Genomic DNA, 18,139 nt, shown 5'->3' on the forward strand with positions numbered 1-18,139 from the left:
GGTTTCTCGGGATGGCCGTACGAGCAGAGTACGTACCTTGAATTTTGTGCCTGGTGCCGGGAACGTGGTGGCCTTGTACTGGTAGATGTGCATATGTACCATTATCTCTGCCCATGTGCGTTCAGGTCAGGGACAGACGCTCATGCTCCTCAACAGTTTCGCGCGAGAGCAGGAATACTGGCCCAGCGCACGGCAGACCAAGTACGACGTCGGACGGGGTGTTCACGACGTGAAACCACTTCCGGTTATTGATGAACGAACACGCACGCGCGCACACACACCGCGTGCATGGTTTTCAGCTGGGTATACATCACGCGGGCTTGTGTGAGAACGATCCCCGGGTCTTCCAGAACGCTGGGTTGGTGGGATTTCCCGGCTTTCTCAGGTCATGCCTCTCATCGCTCGTCATAGGACGAAATGCCTGTCTCAGTCCCAGACGTGTCACTTGCCTCCGGTCGAGAGATACGTACCTGGGACCATCCCTTTTACAAGGCAGCCAAATGTACACGCGCTCTCAGCTGCCAAACCTATCGCACGCTTGTATTCTGGTCCAAGACTGCCGTACGCTTCTCTCGACGCCTTCTGCGCTTTGTCTCGTGCGTTGTTGTATCATCGTTTCCAGCTGAAGATTCCGACGTCATCTGCGCCAAGTTTGGTGCATGAGCGATTGCTCGTACCTTCTGGTACACACTAAATCGCGGAAACGCCGTCCGGCCATTTCCCACCAGAAATAAATAATCCGCCCGCGCGTGATCGGTCGCCGTGGGACAAGCCTGCGGACATTCTTGCAACGCCGTCTCCAAAAGCGACTGCCTTTGGCTCTTGGGACCCGTAAACAGTCGCCTTCTCTGGCGGCAACTTTGATCGTGGTCCCTCCGAAGCCGCAGAGACCCCCCCCTCGCATGGATCCGCGGTCCCCGCGACGCAGATGTCCCTTCTACAGCCTGCCGGCGCGGCGTTGCTGCACAAGTCGCCTCGAGAAGATGTCGAGGTAACGAAGCAGAGGCAGCAGCCTGGGCTGCGCAAGACCCAGAGCACGGCGAGCTTCCTGTCGCCGCTCGTCGATCTGGCCCGGCATCCCACGCGACCTCTACAAGAAGCATGGAGCGTTTTCAAGGGAGCAGACGCACCGGGAAAGCTGCCAGAGGAAAAGGAGAAAGAAGATCGGCGGCAGGTTTTGTATTTCAAGCTGAAAGAAGCGGAAGACTACGAGAGCTGGAAGAGCGCAGCATGTGAACTCGACGTGCTCGAGGGCAACGAATCGTGGAAACAGCAGACGGAGAGCAGCGAGTATGACGTCGCCCTCGTACAAGCAAGGCTGAAGCAGCTTGACGAAGCGAGGATCAGTTGCGATGTCAAGAAAATGCTGTTTCTCATCCGCACCTCGCTGACGCGCGGATTGGGGGGGATGGGCGATCTCAGGTTGTACAAGCACTCACACATTGGCACAAAGGCCCTCATCGAACGGTACATCGAGAGCGCCCAGGAAACGCTGGACACACTGCTTGAACTGTCGGACAAGCAACCGGCACTAGAACCACGCTATATCCTGGATCAGCTGCTGGAGACGAGACAAGCGTTTGGCAGAAGTGCCTTGCTGTTATCGGGTGGAGGCACACTTGGCATGTATCATTCAGGTGTCATCAAGGCACTGTGGGAGGCCAAGCTGCTGCCTCGAATCATCTCTGGCTCGTCCGCGGGCAGCATCATCTGCGCTGTCCTGTGCACCAAGACAGATGACGAGGTTCCTGACATCATGGAAAAGTTTTGCAGCGGCAACTTTGTCGTCTTCGAACACGATGAGAAGGAAAAGGGCTTCATCGGCATGGCCGCGCGTCTCATGAAACACGGTTCGGTCTTCGACATCACATACTTGATCCGCGTGGTTCGGGGCCTGATCGGCGATATAACTTTTCAAGAGGCCTACAACCGGACACGACGAATTTTGAACATCTCGGTGTCGAGCGAGAGTGTGCACGAGTTGCCGCGGCTGCTCAACTACATCACTGCTCCCAACGTGATCATCTGGTCCGCAGTAGCGGCCTCGTGCTCGGTTCCGCTGGTGTTCTCGCCCGCACAGCTGCTCGCAAAGGATCCCAAAACTGGCAGCATCGTCGACTGGAACCCTTCTCCGCAGAAGTGGATCGATGGCTCTGTGGATAGCGATCTACCCATGACACGACTGGCTGAGATGTTCAATGTCAACCACTTTATCGTGTCCCAAGTGAACCCACATGTGGTTCCCTTCTTGTCAAGGGATCTGCTCGCCTCGCCGACAGAGTTAGCATCTCCGAGCGCCGTCAATGCTGGTCCGGGCTGGCTACACACAATGGCAGATCTGGCGCGCGGCGAAGCACTGCACCGGATGCACGTACTTGCCGAGTTTGGAGTGTTTCCGAACTACTTCACAAAAGCACAATCCGTCCTAAGCCAAAAATACTCTGGAGATATCACGATTCTACCGGAGATATCATACGCACATTTCCCCAAGATTCTCCAGAACCCGACCGCGGAGTTCATGCTCGAAGCAATGCTCAGCGGCGAAAGGGCAACATGGCCCAAGCTGAGCCGGATACAGAATCATTGCGCGATAGAACTTGCTTTGGATCAAGCCATCTCCTTATTACGTTCTAGAATTGTGTTTTCACCTAGCCAGGTCGACCTACGACTGAACACGATAGGCACGCATTACCAACCACGGAAAAGCGCAAATGGCGAGAGAGAAGTCATACGGTCGAACAGAACGTTGCACCGCCCAGCGCATAGCTCAGTAGAGCCTGATCAAGCAGCAGTGAAACGACCCAGATCGCTTATCGACGGGCACAGCTACAAGCACTCGCCGAAGAAATCGGTGCCACGAAACAACGTGACCTTCCAGTCGCCCATGCTCCAAGCCGCGGGTGGTGAATTCTTATCCTCGAGTGCGGAAGATGATCCAGACACTCAGTTATTCTCGGACTACATGGAAGGCACGACGGATTCATATTCATCCGACGAAGAATATGCCCAGAAGCCGGAACTTTGGCCTTCTACTCGACAAGTACTGTTCCCTTCGGCTAGCCAACCTCCCACACCATTCTTCTCCTCGCGATTGGCAAATAGTCAAAGTTCAATATCTATGACTCCCCGCTTGGTAGTTCCATCCGCATCAAACCACACGCTGCGAGAGCCAAGCTCGCCAGAGCGTAGGTACAAACGTATGTTCCACGGCGCTCCGGACTCACGGCCCTCGACTGCTGGCACTTACCACACTGAAACCGATGACATCCAAAACGACGAGATGGCGGACCTCCCGCAAACGAGAGGCCGGCGATCCAGTGGCGCAAGCGAAGTTCATAGGCCTTCTTCCAGAAGATCAAGTCATCATTCGCCTTTGAAGATCGACATCAGTGGCACTAGGGGAATGCTCAAGCGCATGAAACGGACCATGAGCACAGGCGTCAGGAGTCTTCGAGCGCCAGAACAGAGATGATGTATCCTCACTGACCGCAACGAAATACCAGCCAGCATCTTTTGTTTGTGAATACTTTTATCACAAAAGACATACCTCGATTTTTTTTGTTTCGGAGGAAATATTTGAAATATATATCACAGGCAGGCTGCAGATCGCTTTCTCCTCCTCAACGGTCATTTTAATCTTTCCCTTTGTCAACTTGTTATGGCAGTTTGAGATATCCAGGATCGCATGGCTAGCCATCAAGAAATGAAGAAACCAGGTTTGTGTGGAAAATGATCGGATTGAAGTTGAATTAGAATTGCATCGAACAAATACAAAGATTAGATGTTACACCCCAGCCCTGGACTTGTGGCCGTTTCCTTATCTTGGGACCGACTTGATCATGCTTGGATGATTCGACCTAAATTGCCTTCCAACTCGACAAGGACGGTTTCCTCCTCTCAGCTTCTTCAAGGCCGTTAAAGCTCCTCTTAAATATATGTGTGTGAGATGTAAAGGATTCAAGGATGCAGCATATTCGAAAATAATACTATTGAGAGCAGGAGGCAGGACCATTTAAACCATTTCCAAAGCTTTCCTCATAACTACGTAGGCAGAGGGGATGGGGCAGCTTAGACAGAGTTGGGCTTTAAATGCCATCAGCCTAGTTCAAATTGTTAAACGGCACAGAGCATGTTATACATACAGTATTACGTGCAGCCTGCTGCTCCTTAGCTTTCTCGGCAGCTGCAACGCCAGACCAGTGATCCTGCTTCGCGCTCTGCTCAAGAAATCTCTGCATGGGGTTCTGGTCTTGCTGGCCTTGGCCGTTGCGTTGCTGATGAATCGACTGGGCTTGCTGCTGGTGGGTTTCTGGAGACGGTAAACAGTATGAACACGGTTGAACCTTGGAATCAAGGCTTACCAAATGCATGGCCTTGTGACATTTTGAAAGATGAGGGGAAAATATCAGGATTTTTCTGCTCTTAATCTTTTCACTGACGGGGTTTGATTCTCTATTTATGTTCTGAACGCTCCATACGGTGAAAGGTGAGTCCAACAAGTCGAATGCCCATCTTGGGTTATTCTACTGTCAAGCAACCGTAGACGACCATCTACGCGCTCGAAGCCGCCACTTCTATTGGTCCAATACAGCGTAGACGGTGATTGTTACGATGTCGCCACGCGCCGACGCAATGCTCACCCGCCTGGCCTAAGCTTAGAGAAACAAGGTTTCAGGTTCTTAAGTTATCGCATAGACAGAGCTGCTCAGATCGCAAAACGAACCGTTATCTTTGACAAATGGCGGGGATCCGGGCAAGGAGAGCGCTAAAACGATACTTGGAGATCTATGAGCCAGCTCAAGAGCCACTACAGAGACATCAGGCAGGCATGAGAGAGATTTCGAGCAAAAAAATACTGTCCGCTTTCACCTATACCTTTGACGCGTGGAAACTGAATATTCTTCGCTTTTGCTGTCGCGAGTTTAACATGCTTGACGACCACATCTCTGAGGTGCGGTAGGGATGGAGCCTCAGTTCACGTGCTAATCTTTTGATTCATGCTCTTGCTCTTGCATGCCCTTACGTACGCTGTGGTTACACAGGTGTGACTGAAATATCCAAAGTCACAAAACTGACTTAACACGAAGCCACAGCAAGTTCCATGACGGATAAAGTGTTGGCGTTCTCTGAGGAAATAAAAATTACCACAAGCGATTTAAAAGCTCCACACGCTCTAGACCGTCAAGATGGGTAGCAAATCACCCAGCAGCAGCGAAGTCTATTGCAAAGGCCGACTTGGTTTTAAAACCAATCTTACGTCTGCACCAGTTCAAATGGCTTAAGCATGTGCCGCTCTTCAGGGATCAAGGATTTTTGTCTATTTATGTTTTGTACCTCTGCAATGGTTTAAGCTGAGGAGTAGGCTTGGCAACAATGTGTTAGGATGCCCCTCATGACCGTCCTATCTTCTATCATTAGAGTAGGTGCACCAACGCTTGCGAACAAGCTATTGGGCTTTCCATACCGCTCGCTAATAGAGGCTCTGCCGTTCTCTGCTTGCTCCACGACCGAGTATTGAAGGCAAAAAGTTAGGGATAACAAAAAATTACTTCCTAAGCGCTTGGAAATTGAAGAGACCGACCGTGTCTAGTGCACAGATCACGCACTGTACAAGCTACTTCCGCGTGACTCCTTTGGCAACGCCACTTGGGGTCTTGCGATGGGTTTTGCGACTGCAATGCGAAGAGCACACACTTCAAATTTGGCCCCTCGATTTTGCAAAAATATTTTGGATACATATCATTTTCTGGCCGGATTAGGGTAGGCCCGAGCACTTGCCTGGATTCATCTGACGCCGTTTCGAACACCAGGTCCGAGGCACTGGGTACTTTGGCTATCGAAACAAGGACGAAGCCAGAGAATGTTCTAGTTGCGAAACGACGGAAATGACGTCAATTTGTAAAAGGCGTTCATGACCATGAGGTGTTTGGAATGATCCGTCACGTTGCCTTTGGAGACTTTGGTGCTCAGGGCGACCTAGAACTAGAACGTGGTTGACGATAATGATTTCGTAGCGAGCAGAATGCCATCAAGTGGAACAAATTTTTGCATGCTCCTGGAATTTCAAAGGTCGTCGAGGGCACAGGTCGAGCCTGCAGGTTACAGCTTGAGATATGGAGTACAGTGCGGTGGGGCTATAAAGATAAATTGATTTACAGCCGTATCGCATCAGCATATCAAGAATATCTGTCTAACCCGAGTCTCTTGGCAATCAAGCATATTATATAATCCATCTTTCAAGAGTGAATCGACTGGATGTGCTCATTATCTTTAGCCTGGATAAGTCTCTGCAGGCGATTGAGAAGCCTTAAGTCTCGATATTCAGCATCCTCCTGCTGCTGGCTTTGGTACCGTGCTTGCAGTTGCTTATGTTCATTGTTGGTTATTGACTGGTGTCGTATTGGATATGACGATATTTGTAGTAGGAGCCGATAGGCGTTACTACTAAGAGGTCAGCCAAATTAATGGGAGAAAAAGGAGTTCGGATTCGAGCATCGCTACAGCAAGAATACTGGCTCATGAATAATCGGTACAATCCGACCGCACTGTAGCGGCACGTTCCGCGTATTTTCAGCCTCAAAGTCGAACCCTACAAGGACATACGAGTCGTCTTGAAAGCCACGTTATTTTCGTCTTCCATGCGCGTTCGAAAGATCGACAACGAAAGGTGCGGTTCTTGGTAAGGATCGGCGTTGGGCTTGACGACCGACCTGTCGAGTTTCACAAACGATATGGCTGGTTCTTCCGGATTAGAGCAAAGCGTAGCCACAAAGGCTGACGAGGCGATGAAATCGGGACGACCGCTGTCTGTCCGAACATGCAGGCGCCTTGTCGCTTTTGCAATCAATTCGCAAACGATCATCCTTGCCAGCCAATCTTCCGGTGAGTGGTCTTTTGCTCCACTTGCCTAGATAGGAGTTTGGACTGTTCGAAGGCTTGTCATCAGAAAGGTCGTTCAGTCGACCGTGGTGGCACCAATGATTGCAAAGGATTGTCGAATAACATGCAATGTGAGAAGATACCCTATCCTCTGGGCTTGTAAGGTTGGCGAGTCGGGGCCAACACGCCGGGATTGAACACTTGCACTTCTCAATCTAGCTTCAGCTCAAGCACTTACGGATGATTAAAAAATGGCATTGTTTCCCTTTACTCTAGAACACATGTTCGATGAAATTTCTATTGATATTATTTTTTCACGTAAAACTCATGTTGATTGCCTGACGAGTAGCCTCGTGGTGTCGAAGGTTCGATGGCAACTAGCTCTAACCGTTATGTGTGGAGTTTAAATCCCGTCCAGCCACGAAACAACCGCCTAGATAGCGGAGTGTGGGATGAGCACAAAGAGGTTATTCTAAGAGAGTGCCAAAGAGGCAGCTTGGCACATGTTCGGAAATATATGCAGGACAAGCATAATTTCTTTGCGAAGTACGTATGACAAGAACAGCCCGAGTCGATACTGACCGACTCCGGCAGGTTGCATCAGTACAAATACAGGATCTATACTATTTGGAAGACGACGCTTACTGAGAGCCGACAGACCCGAAGTTCTGGACGGCACGCTGATCATGTCCGAGATAACGATTCTCGAAACGACGGAGTACCAGATGCTGAATGTCAAGATTTGGACGCGCGCACAAATGAAACTTCTGAAGATCAAGGCTGGAGACTTGACGAGACAGCGAAATCCAGTGTGATACCTGATTTCGAGAATAAGGATGTGCCAGCTACGTGCGATCGTTATAATTATTTTGATCAAACCGGTTCTGCGTGGGGTTCACAAGCTCATGTCGACCAGAAAGCGCTGTTCTTATCTGGGAGTGTTTCGCTCAACGAACGTGACCCGTCGGCGGCTTCAGCTCAGCTCTTCAATGATTTGACTCACAAGAGACCAGCAAGCCTAAGCTCGCAAGGCTCTCCTGCATCAACGAAGAGATTTAAATATGACGACACTTCTTTCGCGATGCCATCCCTTGGTAGGGACTCATATGATGCTTGCTTCGCTGAAGCAATTACATCCGCAGCGAAACCAGATCAGAAACACACACGACATGACACTACCAGTGCGACATCGAAAGGTTGCACGCTCGACTTGTCGTGCAAAACAAGGCTGCGAGCTTCTCGAAGGGACAGGGAAGTTGTGTTCCAATGCTCTTCTGTACCGTCCAAGCCAAACGACTTCGAAGGGTCGGCTTTTTTCGCCCACGAGATATCAGATTTACCATGGGATGACATTTGCTCTCTGAGAGATGCGGCCGACATCTTTTCGGTATTTTCGATGTCAAAACCTGCCTTCCAGTTGCATTACAACGTTTGGAAACGGTTGGAACTTGGCAAGGAATGCCCTTGCGGAAGATGTCACCAATTGTCCTTCAGGGAACTTCAAGCCTGTGCACGCGTCGCTGAAACACCACTCGAGCTACAAACTGCGCGTATGACGCTGGAAAGCTACGTTAACGATGCTTTAGATATCTACGGGGAGAATAATAGACCCATTATTCACATGCTTTTGGCAGACATCTGCACAAAGCAAGGGGATTTGGTGGCTGCCGGAACTCACCGTGGTATTGCTTTTGAGCAGCTGCCAAAGCTCGACCGAGTTTCCCATTTGAGCGAGATTTGTGACATTATGAGCAAGGACCGATTGAAACTGGATTTCAATGCTGACTACCAGATCCTCCGAGCCTATGCGTTCGGCTTGTTACGAATGAATCGTCACATTCTGAACGAAGATCACAAACGCAAAGAGGGACTCCTGGAAGAGGTTCGAATGATCATAAAGCAGATATGGATGGTGCTCGCTAGAAAACATCATAAAGATTTATTGAATGCGATGTTTTGGTGTCGCAACCAGCTCCTATCGGCTTCTGGAGCTGAATTTGAACACTTATGGTCATCTCTGGACTTTATATCGCCTTCTATCTGGAGTTCCGAGCGTCTGAAAATTATGGTTCTGTTCCTTTTCTTCCTAGAACGCCGGTATGGCAAGTCGTTCGATTGCGGAATAGCCAGAAGCTTCAAGTCGAGTGTAACAACCTCGTCATTGGATTCATGTGTACCGGTTTGCCTGGACAACAACAAGACTGCATCGGTGGCTTGGCTCTTTTGGATCTTGTCCACGATCACGATCAAGGCAATGAGAGCAGACAAGGGCTTATCGTCTAGGCTTGAAAACGTCCGAGAAGTCGTTTCCGATCTAACGAACAAATTCCTGGAGCTCGCTGCGGAAACTCCGGAATCCTTATCAGATCGGATTTTCTTCGCGCTTCCATCCCAAGATTTAGCCATGACGCAAAATCCCAAATTCTCCAAGCCAAAGCAGCACGACATCTTTAATTCAGATTTGGCAATAGATTTGGTTAAGTCCACCGTTAGACGCATGCTAGGCATAGTAGTAGCAGAGACGTCGAACGCTTCGGGGGCTACGCGAAAGCCCTTCACCGAGATGAGCAATTGTGCTACAACTAATAGAGTACTCCCTGCAATTAGAACGTCAATGGACTTGGTAACGGACAATCAAACCACGAGCATTTGCCCGAACTGCGACAATGCATTCTTGGCCGATCCAACTTTATTAGCGCCATCCGAATGTTCTTCTGTACCATCATCAATGCAGAGGATCGCTAGTCAAAACGAAACTCGAACATCGCCGTCATCAAGGTGCGGGACACCTGTCACACCCACGAAATGGATTCAAATGACTTGTGAGGCGTTAGGCCGGCCGCCGCCGGATGACTGGATGACAGACTCTCTTCTGCCAATAGACATCTCGGACAAACTGCAGTCATCACTGTCATCCTCACACTTAAAACTTGAAGACTCAACACGGTTGAACTCGTCAAACCAGCCAGCCGCGCTGCTCAGCTTAACCACCCTGTGTGAAATTAACGCATTAGTGGTACGGATATTCGCCGCGCATGGTGTGAATTAAGCACAGCTGGGGGAACATAAAATTTTAGTGAAAGCTGCCACGCCCGTATCAAAAATAAGACAGTTCGAGAATCGGGTTCAATTTGATGGATATTCGAGCATTTTTAATAAGCGAGCATTTTGTGCGAAGCTCTCAACGAGAATAAACGGCATATATCTCATTGCGGTGCATATGTGTTTCGCTAACATGGCATCAATGATGATCTAGATACTCGCCTAGACTTGGGATCGTGGAATACATGATTTTATTAAGCCTGCGCGGAGGTTAGGGCTTAGATGATGGAGGAGTCCTGTTCTCGCTGCCTGATGGTAATCGAGGCAGCTTCTTTGGCTCAACCCCTAAGACTACTGTTGCGGAATGTTAGTCCCGAGCACTGCGCGAAGAAAAGGCGCTACTGACATCGCTCATAAAGCATGTAACTTGTTACAATTACGATAGGCAATGCCACTATGATTGCTTGAACCCTTCTCAACGCCGGCTTATATTTCGCTGGCAACTCGCCTGGCTGGGTAAACTGTGCACCACCTCCCCGTGTCTCCTCAGCAGCTTGCTGCGCTCGTGATCTTATCGCACCACTGCCTGGACCGCCTCGCGACGATTGCTCCGCCACGACAAATCGGTTGACCTCCTTAACGGAAGGCAGCTTCCTTTTCGCCGCATGCATTGTAGTAGTCGTTGACAGGTAAGCAGTCTGTCGCAGTTGGGATGGATTTGGTAGCCATGGCAGGCAAAGCGGCTGATGACCGACGTTTTGCATGGTGGATTGGTAGGTAGGAATCGGCAGACCCACTGCCAACGTGTTTGTCGGTTCGAGGAAGGACGCCGTCGTCGTCGATTCTTGTGCAGGAGGTGCTGCTACTTCCGACTTCGAGACAATGGCCGTTTTTTTTGTCCTATGAACTGGCTTTCGTTGTTTTTTGCTCTCTGATTGCGCCAACTCTTTCAGGATCCTCGACTCTTCAATGGCGATCGCCTGAATAACTGTCGGCGGAGCTGGTGCGTCTTCTTTCAACTTGGCCGGCAAGCTCTTCACGGATTCTGTGTCCTTTTCGGGTTGCGATATATCCTCTGACACTTGCTTCCTGGCGTTGCTTGTCTTGCCGATCCCATTGCTCTTCACTGCCGCAGTTTTCGATGATGTTGATGCCAAACTTTTGGCGACCGACGTCTTGCTCGATCTGGCGCTCGCCGGCTTCGGGGAATCCTCCACAGAAAGCGGCACCTCGTTCACCACCTTCTTCGGACGGCCTCTCTTTTTGATCTCTGTCGACATGCTGAGCGAAAATCGTCAAACCGGTTGCAAGAATCTTGAATAGCTTCCCGAGCGCTGATATTTACGATTTTTTAGGCAACAAGAACTTACAATCATGTCAATGTTGCGACCCACGACGCGTTTAATTTGCTCGGACGCGTTCCTGAATCATTCTTTACAGGGGACTCCAGCATCGCGGACGACTTCTCTTGACCAATAAAGAGCATGTTCGAAGCCACGGCTGAAGCTTGCACAGGTATTATGACGACGGTGTCGGCCTACTAAGTCAGATGGGGAACCATTGTGCATGGCTATCGCTGCAACGCTGCAGTATTCGTGTCCTACGTTGAGTCCCACAATCCCATTTTTACGTGGAAGTGATCCTGTCTATTTCATGTTGGCTCTGTCCCGTTTGGTCTAAAGAGACAAAATTCGAGATAACGGCAGACAAAACCGCCAATGCACCTGTCGAAGTGGATTGCACATCATCCTGACTCTATTTCAATCGGAGGCAGAAGAGAACGAGGTCCAAGAATGAGTTGTGCCTCTGATCATGAGGACACAGCGCCAAAGTGAATTGAAGCAATACTGTAGTAATTTAAAAACTGCCCCTCAAATGCGGATTACACCGTCCAATGGATTAAGCCTCATGATGTAAAGAGGGATTTGCTATCAGAACGCAGAGGGTAAAGCAGGAACATAGAAAGAAGATATACAGCGCGAGAGTTATTCGAAAGCACAGCGTTCATCTGCAGCCCTATGGTCTCAAGCATTTGCTACACTGCTTTGTATCCCGCCATAATGCTCGCAATTGTGCAGGCGTAATCCACGGCACGCGCAACATGCCATGAAGGCGGAGAAGTAGGACCGAAGGGCAGGACCGCATCCAGATATAAATCTATCCTACGTTCATTCACAGCAAGCACACGTATAAGAAACGGACATGGAAACTCAGAAAAGAGACCCAGCACACCTGAAAAATACGTTCTCTGCTGAATCGAAATTCGCACTGTGATTAGACAAGGGCCGAGTCTAAAAGGACAACAAGTTGGCGAAGTATCATGGCATGCTCAATCCATGACCATTGTTCGGACGTTTTTCAATGGTACATTGGATTTGTCTTCCTCGAAAATATTCTATGATTCCTGTGCGGAAATCGTTTGATGGCCATGTGTTGCCTTGCAGCGAACGCCTTGACTGCTCGTATCACGAACCAATAAAAACAGCGCTGGAGGAATCTCGGCGTTGAGCGATGGACACCTCGTATCGCCAAACCTCAAGCATCCTTTATCATAGGCTGGGTATATCCGTCTCCAGGCCTCAATAAGAACACAAGACGCAAGACCATTCGCCACCTGTTTCTTAACCCGGATGTTTGATCTACAAGTACAACGCTCTCGTTTGAGTCTATAGCTTGATGGTTCTAGAACGCCGCCAGCAGATGCCCCGAGCCCAGCGCACTCTAAATGCCGAGAATGCAAAGCTGACGGTCGACCTGAACTTCTGCTGGCGCGGTCCTTCATCTTTGTTCTCTCTCTGTTCTACATGCAGCAGATTAGCACGGTCGTTTCCTCCTTATGTTCCTCCCGAAGAGGCCCAGACTGTGGCCGATCTTAGCCGCAATCCTGTCAACACGCACAAATGCTGCAGATTCAGCGAAAGCGGTCTCTCCCATCAGTGTACCGCCCACACAGTACTGGTAGGTAGACCGCCGTGATAGAGACTAGCAGTGCAAACCTAACATTCGACTTAGGGATGGTATTGACGGCAAATGGAGCTCTTTTGGGATTCAAGTGGGCACGCCTGCCCAGCAGATCAGAGTTCTTCCGATGACCCAAGAGGGTGCCATATATACCGTCGTCCCAGAAGGCTGCACCTCTAGCGATCCTTCGAACTGCGGAGATAGCCGCGGTTCTCTCTTCCTAATCAACCGCACAAGTACATGGGAACAGCAAGGCCTATATGAGTTGTCTCTGATCGCGGAAGCACCTCTAGGATATTCTGGCAATGGGATATACGGATATGATACTATGACCTTGGGTTGGCCGGGCGACAACTTGCCTAGTTTGAATTCCTCGATCATCGCCGGCATCGCTACGAAAGACTTCTATCTGGGAGGACTGCCATTGAATCCTTGGGCGGTTAACTTTACTAGCTTAACACAGAGTACACCAAGCATGATGACTTTGTTGAAGAACCAGTCAAAGATTCCATCATTGACGTATGGCTATACAGCCGGCTACTATAATAACAACCCGTCGATCTCTGGCAGCTTGGTTCTAGGAGGATATGACAAAAGTCGATTTGTTGAAAACAACGTCAGCTTTACTATGGGAGCGGACATCTCAAGGGATCTCCTTGTTAGCATACAGAGTATCGATACCGGATCGACAAAACTTCTGAGCCAACCTATTTTCGCGTTTCTCGACTCCGCGATCCCTACGATCTGGCTCCCTGTATCTGTTTGTCAAGCTTTTGAAACCGCCTTTAATCTGACTTACGACGCCGAGGCGGAGCTTTACCTGGTGTCAGATACTCTACACACAGCGCTACAGCAGCAGAATCCCACAGTGACTTTTACTCTGGGTCCACAAGCTAGTGGTGAGAGCGTCAAAATCGACATGCCCTACGGAGCATTTGATCTGGAGTCCCAGGCGCCATTCTCGCCTAGCGGAGGCCGATATTTTCCTCTGAAACGTGCAAACGACAGCTCTGAGTATACATTAGGCCGCGCGTTCTTTCAAAATGCGTACGTGGTGGCCAATTATGAGTACTTCAACTTTTCTGTTTATCAAGCAGCCTATCCTGGCAGTGATGTAGCGGAGGATATTGTGTCTTTGCCAGCTAAATTTGCAATCGTTGCAGGTGCTGGAAGCTCGTCTTCCCTGAGCACAGGAGCGATAGCTGGAATTGCTGTAGGAAGTGCGGCTATCATAGTCATTGCACTTGGACTGGTCCTTTGGTTCTGTGTGTTCAAGAAAAGGCAGCAAAATACCAAGGAACTACACGAACTTGACTCGACGCGGCAGCGCGAGGAACGCGAGAAGGTTGCGCAGCTTGACGGGGATGCCACTGTTGTTCACGAAACCGAAGGCACAAGAATTGAGCATGAGCTCTATTCCGAACACAAACCACTCGGCCATGAGCTGGACGCTCGGAATTACCAGGGGATTTTACCGGTTGAACTACCTGTCAACGAAGTTGCAGCGTCAGAGGCCCATAGCGAGCACTCCACGCCGTTTGTGACACCTTCGGTGACGCCGGCTCCAAATCCCACGTTGATGACAACTCATTTCACTTCGCCGCTTTCGCAACAAGGGTACAACCATGGCCAAGAAACCAAGAAAGCCGCGTATCACGAATACTGAGCTTTGATGCATTTGTAAAAGTTTTAATGACCATGAATATAGTCCATTATTGGAGAGTTTTTGGGAAAATAGATACCAAGTCACAGGGAGTCAATGCAGGCGTAGCAATTGTATCAACCAAATTTACTGTTGATTCTGTCGATTTCTGCTGCCCGGACATGATCGTGATTTGTTTTATCGCTTCTGAAAGGAGTTCACAGTCCGGCAATGTCCTTGTTAACTTCAACACAGAGCGGTGTGCTCCTTTTATGCACATTTACGACATTTTAAATGTGTGCTGAAAATGCAATAGGCGGCGTAGTTTATCCAAGCCACGACTCCAGCGCATGTCGGCAGGTAACCGTGTCAAGTTAGAAAAAGACACTACACTGCATTTCTCTACTGGTCCATCTGAGCATCTCCTCCAGATTAACAGAGAACAAAACCCATCTAGACAAGTATTACGACACAAAAAAGTCATGCCATCCATGAGAGCTCAGAATAAATTCCTCGGTATTGAAACACGGTCTGCAGCAGAGAGTATGAGGATACATTGACTTGGTTGACGAAGAAGGGCGAGAGGATCGTCGCCAGAGACACCTGTGTAGAGGTTGGCCTGTGAACCGAAAGTAAATCCGATACGAGTAACTGCGAATGATTTCAAAAGGGCCAAAGATTAGCCTTCAGACACGGATTCCTTAAGGCAGCGGCTTCAAGGTGTTGAAAGCGCCCCTGAAAGCGACGATACGAATGACAAGCTGTCAGGGAAAGTATGTGCCAGATCCGGAGGAAAATATTGAGATGAGAGAGCGAAGAATCTGGCCGGAGCACCGCCGTTTGACACAGTCCTCTGTGTTACGGAACAAGCAGTCAAAACAATCCGTGCATAGATGGCAAAAGTAAGTCATCCGAATGGAACCCATAGCCGTAAAGACAGCTACGTGGCGTTAAGAAATATGTTCGAGATTCTCGAAAGCGATCGAGCACGTACGAAATATTACAACTTTGCAACCCAGCTGTGTCTCTTGGGAGACTTTGCTCGAATTTTTAGTGTTTTTACAGCAGGGGGCTTCTGCAAACGGGCTAACCATTTTCTGGCGCAGAATCAACGCATCTTAGTGCTATGACGGCGCAGATATGGTCTTCTATGGCACAGGAAATGAGGAGGCGTCATCGGAATGGATGCACCTTTTCATCCGATCTTTACAGACTGAAAACACACATCATCCGCTGTCATCCGAGGGATGAAGCAGCTCAAGGAACTCCAGACTTGCCCCTGGAACGAGGAAGATATTTGCCGACAACCTTTCATCACGCTGTATTCCATGAAGAAGCATATATGGCTTGACTTCTTGCACTATGACGATCTCATTGCAGGATTACGGGAATGAACCTGCCGAAGACGACATGTTCCTTCTCACTCAACAAGCAAAGAAAAAGATAGACGGTGGCGCGTCAGGATCCACGGCGGAACCGACCAAGGTTGCAAGCGCAGGAAACAGATCTGCAGCAAACGGCGAAGTCGCCGTTGAAACACACGACGAGTGATGAGCATGTCGGCACTTTAAATTCTGCAGAGCACATTTACTTTGACGATGAATGGAATTTTCGTAACGCTTGAGTGCTTTGGTCTGTTCGAAGGTCTTCGTTCACGCTGGACAGACGCAAGAAAAGTGTGCAATCGTCACCAACCGGGAGATGGACATGCGTCAAGTTTATCAGAGAGGGGAAGAAGCTCGCAAGGTTAGATCGATCGCGCCGAACCCAGAAAAAGAAGGGGAAAAAAATAAAAAAGAACCAATATTTCAAGCATTGTTTGCCTAGGCAGACCGAAAGAGAACCTTTTTCTTAAGCTAATTGTTTCTTTCACGTCTCAAGGGCACGATATCGTCACGAATTGACCATGCTATTTTTCCTCGCGCTCAGACTTTGCCTTACGGCTTTCTTACTTCTCAGCCTTCTGAGTGCAAGCACGTAGAGAACGACGGTCAGAAGCAGGGATCCCACCTGCACGAGGCCAATGTACCACGATATGGCTTGTATGTTGCAGTACCGGTCGAAGTCGATCTGCTCTTTGAAAGCCGGCTGCAGCAACTTCGCGGCCGGCGAGCACGTCCAGCCCCACAGATCGTTGTGCTTGCCGTCCCGTGTGATCTCGGCACGACGCTTGTACAGAGCGACGGTGATGGCCCAGATGACCAGGTTCAAGACCAACACGGCGCCGCTGAACGCCGTGCCGAGCGTGGCGACGCGGTTCGCGGACCGGATGCTGTGCAGGTAAGCGATCAAGATGGACGAGTTGAACACGAGCGAGACGACGGCTATGCCGAAGTACATGTACGTGGGCCACGTCTCGCTTTGCGTCGCCCAGGCCGTGCGCCGGACCGGCTCGCCGCCGGCCGACTCGTTCGTGACGACCATGTACTGGTCCCGGGTGGAGAGGAACTTGTGTATCGTGATCGCCAGCGGCACAAGCACGGCGGTCGACAGGCACGCCGCCGTCACCCGCGACACGATCTTCAGAACGCGTATGCGTCGCTTCAGCTCCTGGGACGATGTCAACGTCAAGAGCGCACGGGGGCGGATGCGCGAATCCGACGCGTCGCCACGCAACGTACCAAATCGTCCCTCTGCAGTCGTTCCAACGGGTCCTCCCCCAACTCGTCGCTCGCACGCCTGGACGCGGGCCTTCCCCATTTCCGCAGCTCCACTTTCTCACAGCTCGGCGTGACAGGTGTTGGCGGGGAGCCATGCTTGTCCGTGGCTCGGGGCGACGGCGGTCCAAGAGGGACCTGCTCGTACGTTGCGATGGCCATTCTCTAATGTCTCGCGGCGGTGTTGTGACCGGAACATTTGGCGAAAAAAGGTGAGCGGGTTTGTTCGCCGTCCACAGAAGCAGATGAAAGAAAGACAATCCGCAGTCCATCGTGCACCAACCTCAGCGAGAGGACCTGTTGGTTTGGACCCAAGCCCGATCAAGCCTGCAATTCAAACAGCCGTCTCGCGGGAAGGTGGGAGTAAGAAATGTGAGACGAGAGAACGGGAAACATGGCAGCAACCCTTCGTCCGCGCAAGGGAGACCCGTGGGGTCGCAAAGAAGGTGATCAGCACCTAGTCCAAGCAAAACTCGTAGCCCTTCATCCATGGAGCAGTGTCTTACGATCGACGTGACGGCGCCATTGACCTGTTCCTGTCGCAGCGGTGCCGAGCGTGACGGTCTCCGAAGCGGGTTTGAACGCTCCTCAGACAAGCGACCTCGACCGTTTGGCGGTCAGATGGCTGCATCTGCACACGCGCCGAATAATTCACAGAGCGGCCGTGTTCGTACTGGAACAAAGATGCTGACCTCGGCTCTCCGGGGCGGCCGGCATGAGAAACGAGCTTGACGCGCCGCGGTGGTTTCACCTGCGAAGTTTCAGAATGGTTTCCATGCGAGGCGGAAGCGAGGAATGCGCGCGGGCAAAGTATCGCATTGCCTGTTTCGCTTCGGACCCGGGCATCGTTCTTGGCTTTGTCTGACGAGCACCAGACTCGAGATGGCGAAGCACAGCACAGGTGATGTACGAGCAATCCACGGGCACAGAGACATGGCCAAAAGTTGCCTTCTGAAGC

General features: G+C 50.4%; 5 protein-coding genes across 5 annotated transcripts; 3 read left to right on the forward strand and 2 right to left on the reverse strand.

Annotated features, from left to right (window-relative positions):
- The first annotated feature begins 734 nt into the window (after positions 1-734).
- PV09_07009 (uncharacterized protein) lies at positions 735-3,874 on the forward strand. Its single transcript, XM_016360723.1, has one exon. It carries the CDS (start codon positions 929-931, stop codon positions 3,470-3,472), a length of 2,544 nt encoding a protein of 847 aa, XP_016211400.1. The 5' UTR covers positions 735-928; the 3' UTR covers positions 3,473-3,874.
- Positions 3,875-7,249: 3,375 nt separating this feature from the next.
- PV09_07010 (uncharacterized protein) lies at positions 7,250-9,928 on the forward strand (the record flags this gene model as incomplete). The annotated part of the gene is made up of 2 exons (XM_016360724.1): positions 7,250-7,425; positions 7,474-9,928. The coding sequence occupies 2 exons, from the start codon at positions 7,250-7,252 to the stop codon at positions 9,926-9,928; spliced, it is 2,631 nt and encodes an 876-aa protein (XP_016211401.1).
- On the reverse strand, positions 9,884-11,296 carry PV09_07011 (uncharacterized protein). Its single transcript, XM_016360725.1, has 2 exons — positions 10,328-11,296; positions 9,884-10,275 (listed from the first exon to the last, which is right to left on the reverse strand). The coding sequence occupies exons 1-2, from the start codon at positions 11,199-11,201 to the stop codon at positions 10,193-10,195; spliced, it is 957 nt and encodes a 318-aa protein (XP_016211402.1). The 5' UTR covers positions 11,202-11,296; the 3' UTR covers positions 9,884-10,192.
- A 1,175-nt stretch (positions 11,297-12,471) lies between these two features.
- On the forward strand, positions 12,472-14,717 carry PV09_07012 (uncharacterized protein). The gene is made up of 2 exons (XM_016360726.1): positions 12,472-12,879; positions 12,934-14,717. Exons 1-2 carry the CDS (start codon positions 12,758-12,760, stop codon positions 14,546-14,548), a joined length of 1,737 nt encoding a protein of 578 aa, XP_016211403.1. The 5' UTR covers positions 12,472-12,757; the 3' UTR covers positions 14,549-14,717.
- A 1,597-nt stretch (positions 14,718-16,314) lies between these two features.
- On the reverse strand, positions 16,315-17,343 carry PV09_07013 (uncharacterized protein; the record flags this gene model as incomplete). Its single annotated transcript, XM_016360727.1, has 2 exons — positions 16,315-17,074; positions 17,146-17,343. 2 exons carry the CDS (start codon positions 17,341-17,343, stop codon positions 16,418-16,420), a joined length of 855 nt encoding a protein of 284 aa, XP_016211404.1. The 3' UTR covers positions 16,315-16,417.
- Positions 17,344-18,139: the final 796 nt, after the last annotated feature.

The sequence above is a fragment of the Verruconis gallopava genome (assembly GCF_000836295.1).
Source record: "Verruconis gallopava strain CBS 43764 unplaced genomic scaffold supercont1.26, whole genome shotgun sequence".
Lineage (NCBI taxonomy): Eukaryota > Fungi > Ascomycota > Dothideomycetes > Venturiales > Sympoventuriaceae > Verruconis > Verruconis gallopava.

Excerpts from the sequence above, each read along its gene's own strand:
- PV09_07012 (XM_016360726.1), top strand. The coding sequence starts at position 12,758 with ATGTTCCTCCCGAAGAGGCCCAGACTGTGGCCGATCTTAGCCGCAATC. Across the intron at positions 12,880-12,933 it reads GTACCGCCCACACAGTACTG|GGATGGTATTGACGGCAAAT; the intron begins GTAGGTAGACCG and ends CATTCGACTTAG.
- PV09_07011 (XM_016360725.1), bottom strand. The coding sequence starts at position 11,201 with ATGTCGACAGAGATCAAAAAGAGAGGCCGTCCGAAGAAGGTGGTGAAC. Across the intron at positions 10,276-10,327 it reads TTACATGCTTTATGAGCGAT|TAGTCTTAGGGGTTGAGCCA; the intron begins GTCAGTAGCGCC and ends ATTCCGCAACAG.
- PV09_07009 (XM_016360723.1), top strand. The coding sequence starts at position 929 with ATGTCCCTTCTACAGCCTGCCGGCGCGGCGTTGCTGCACAAGTCGCCT.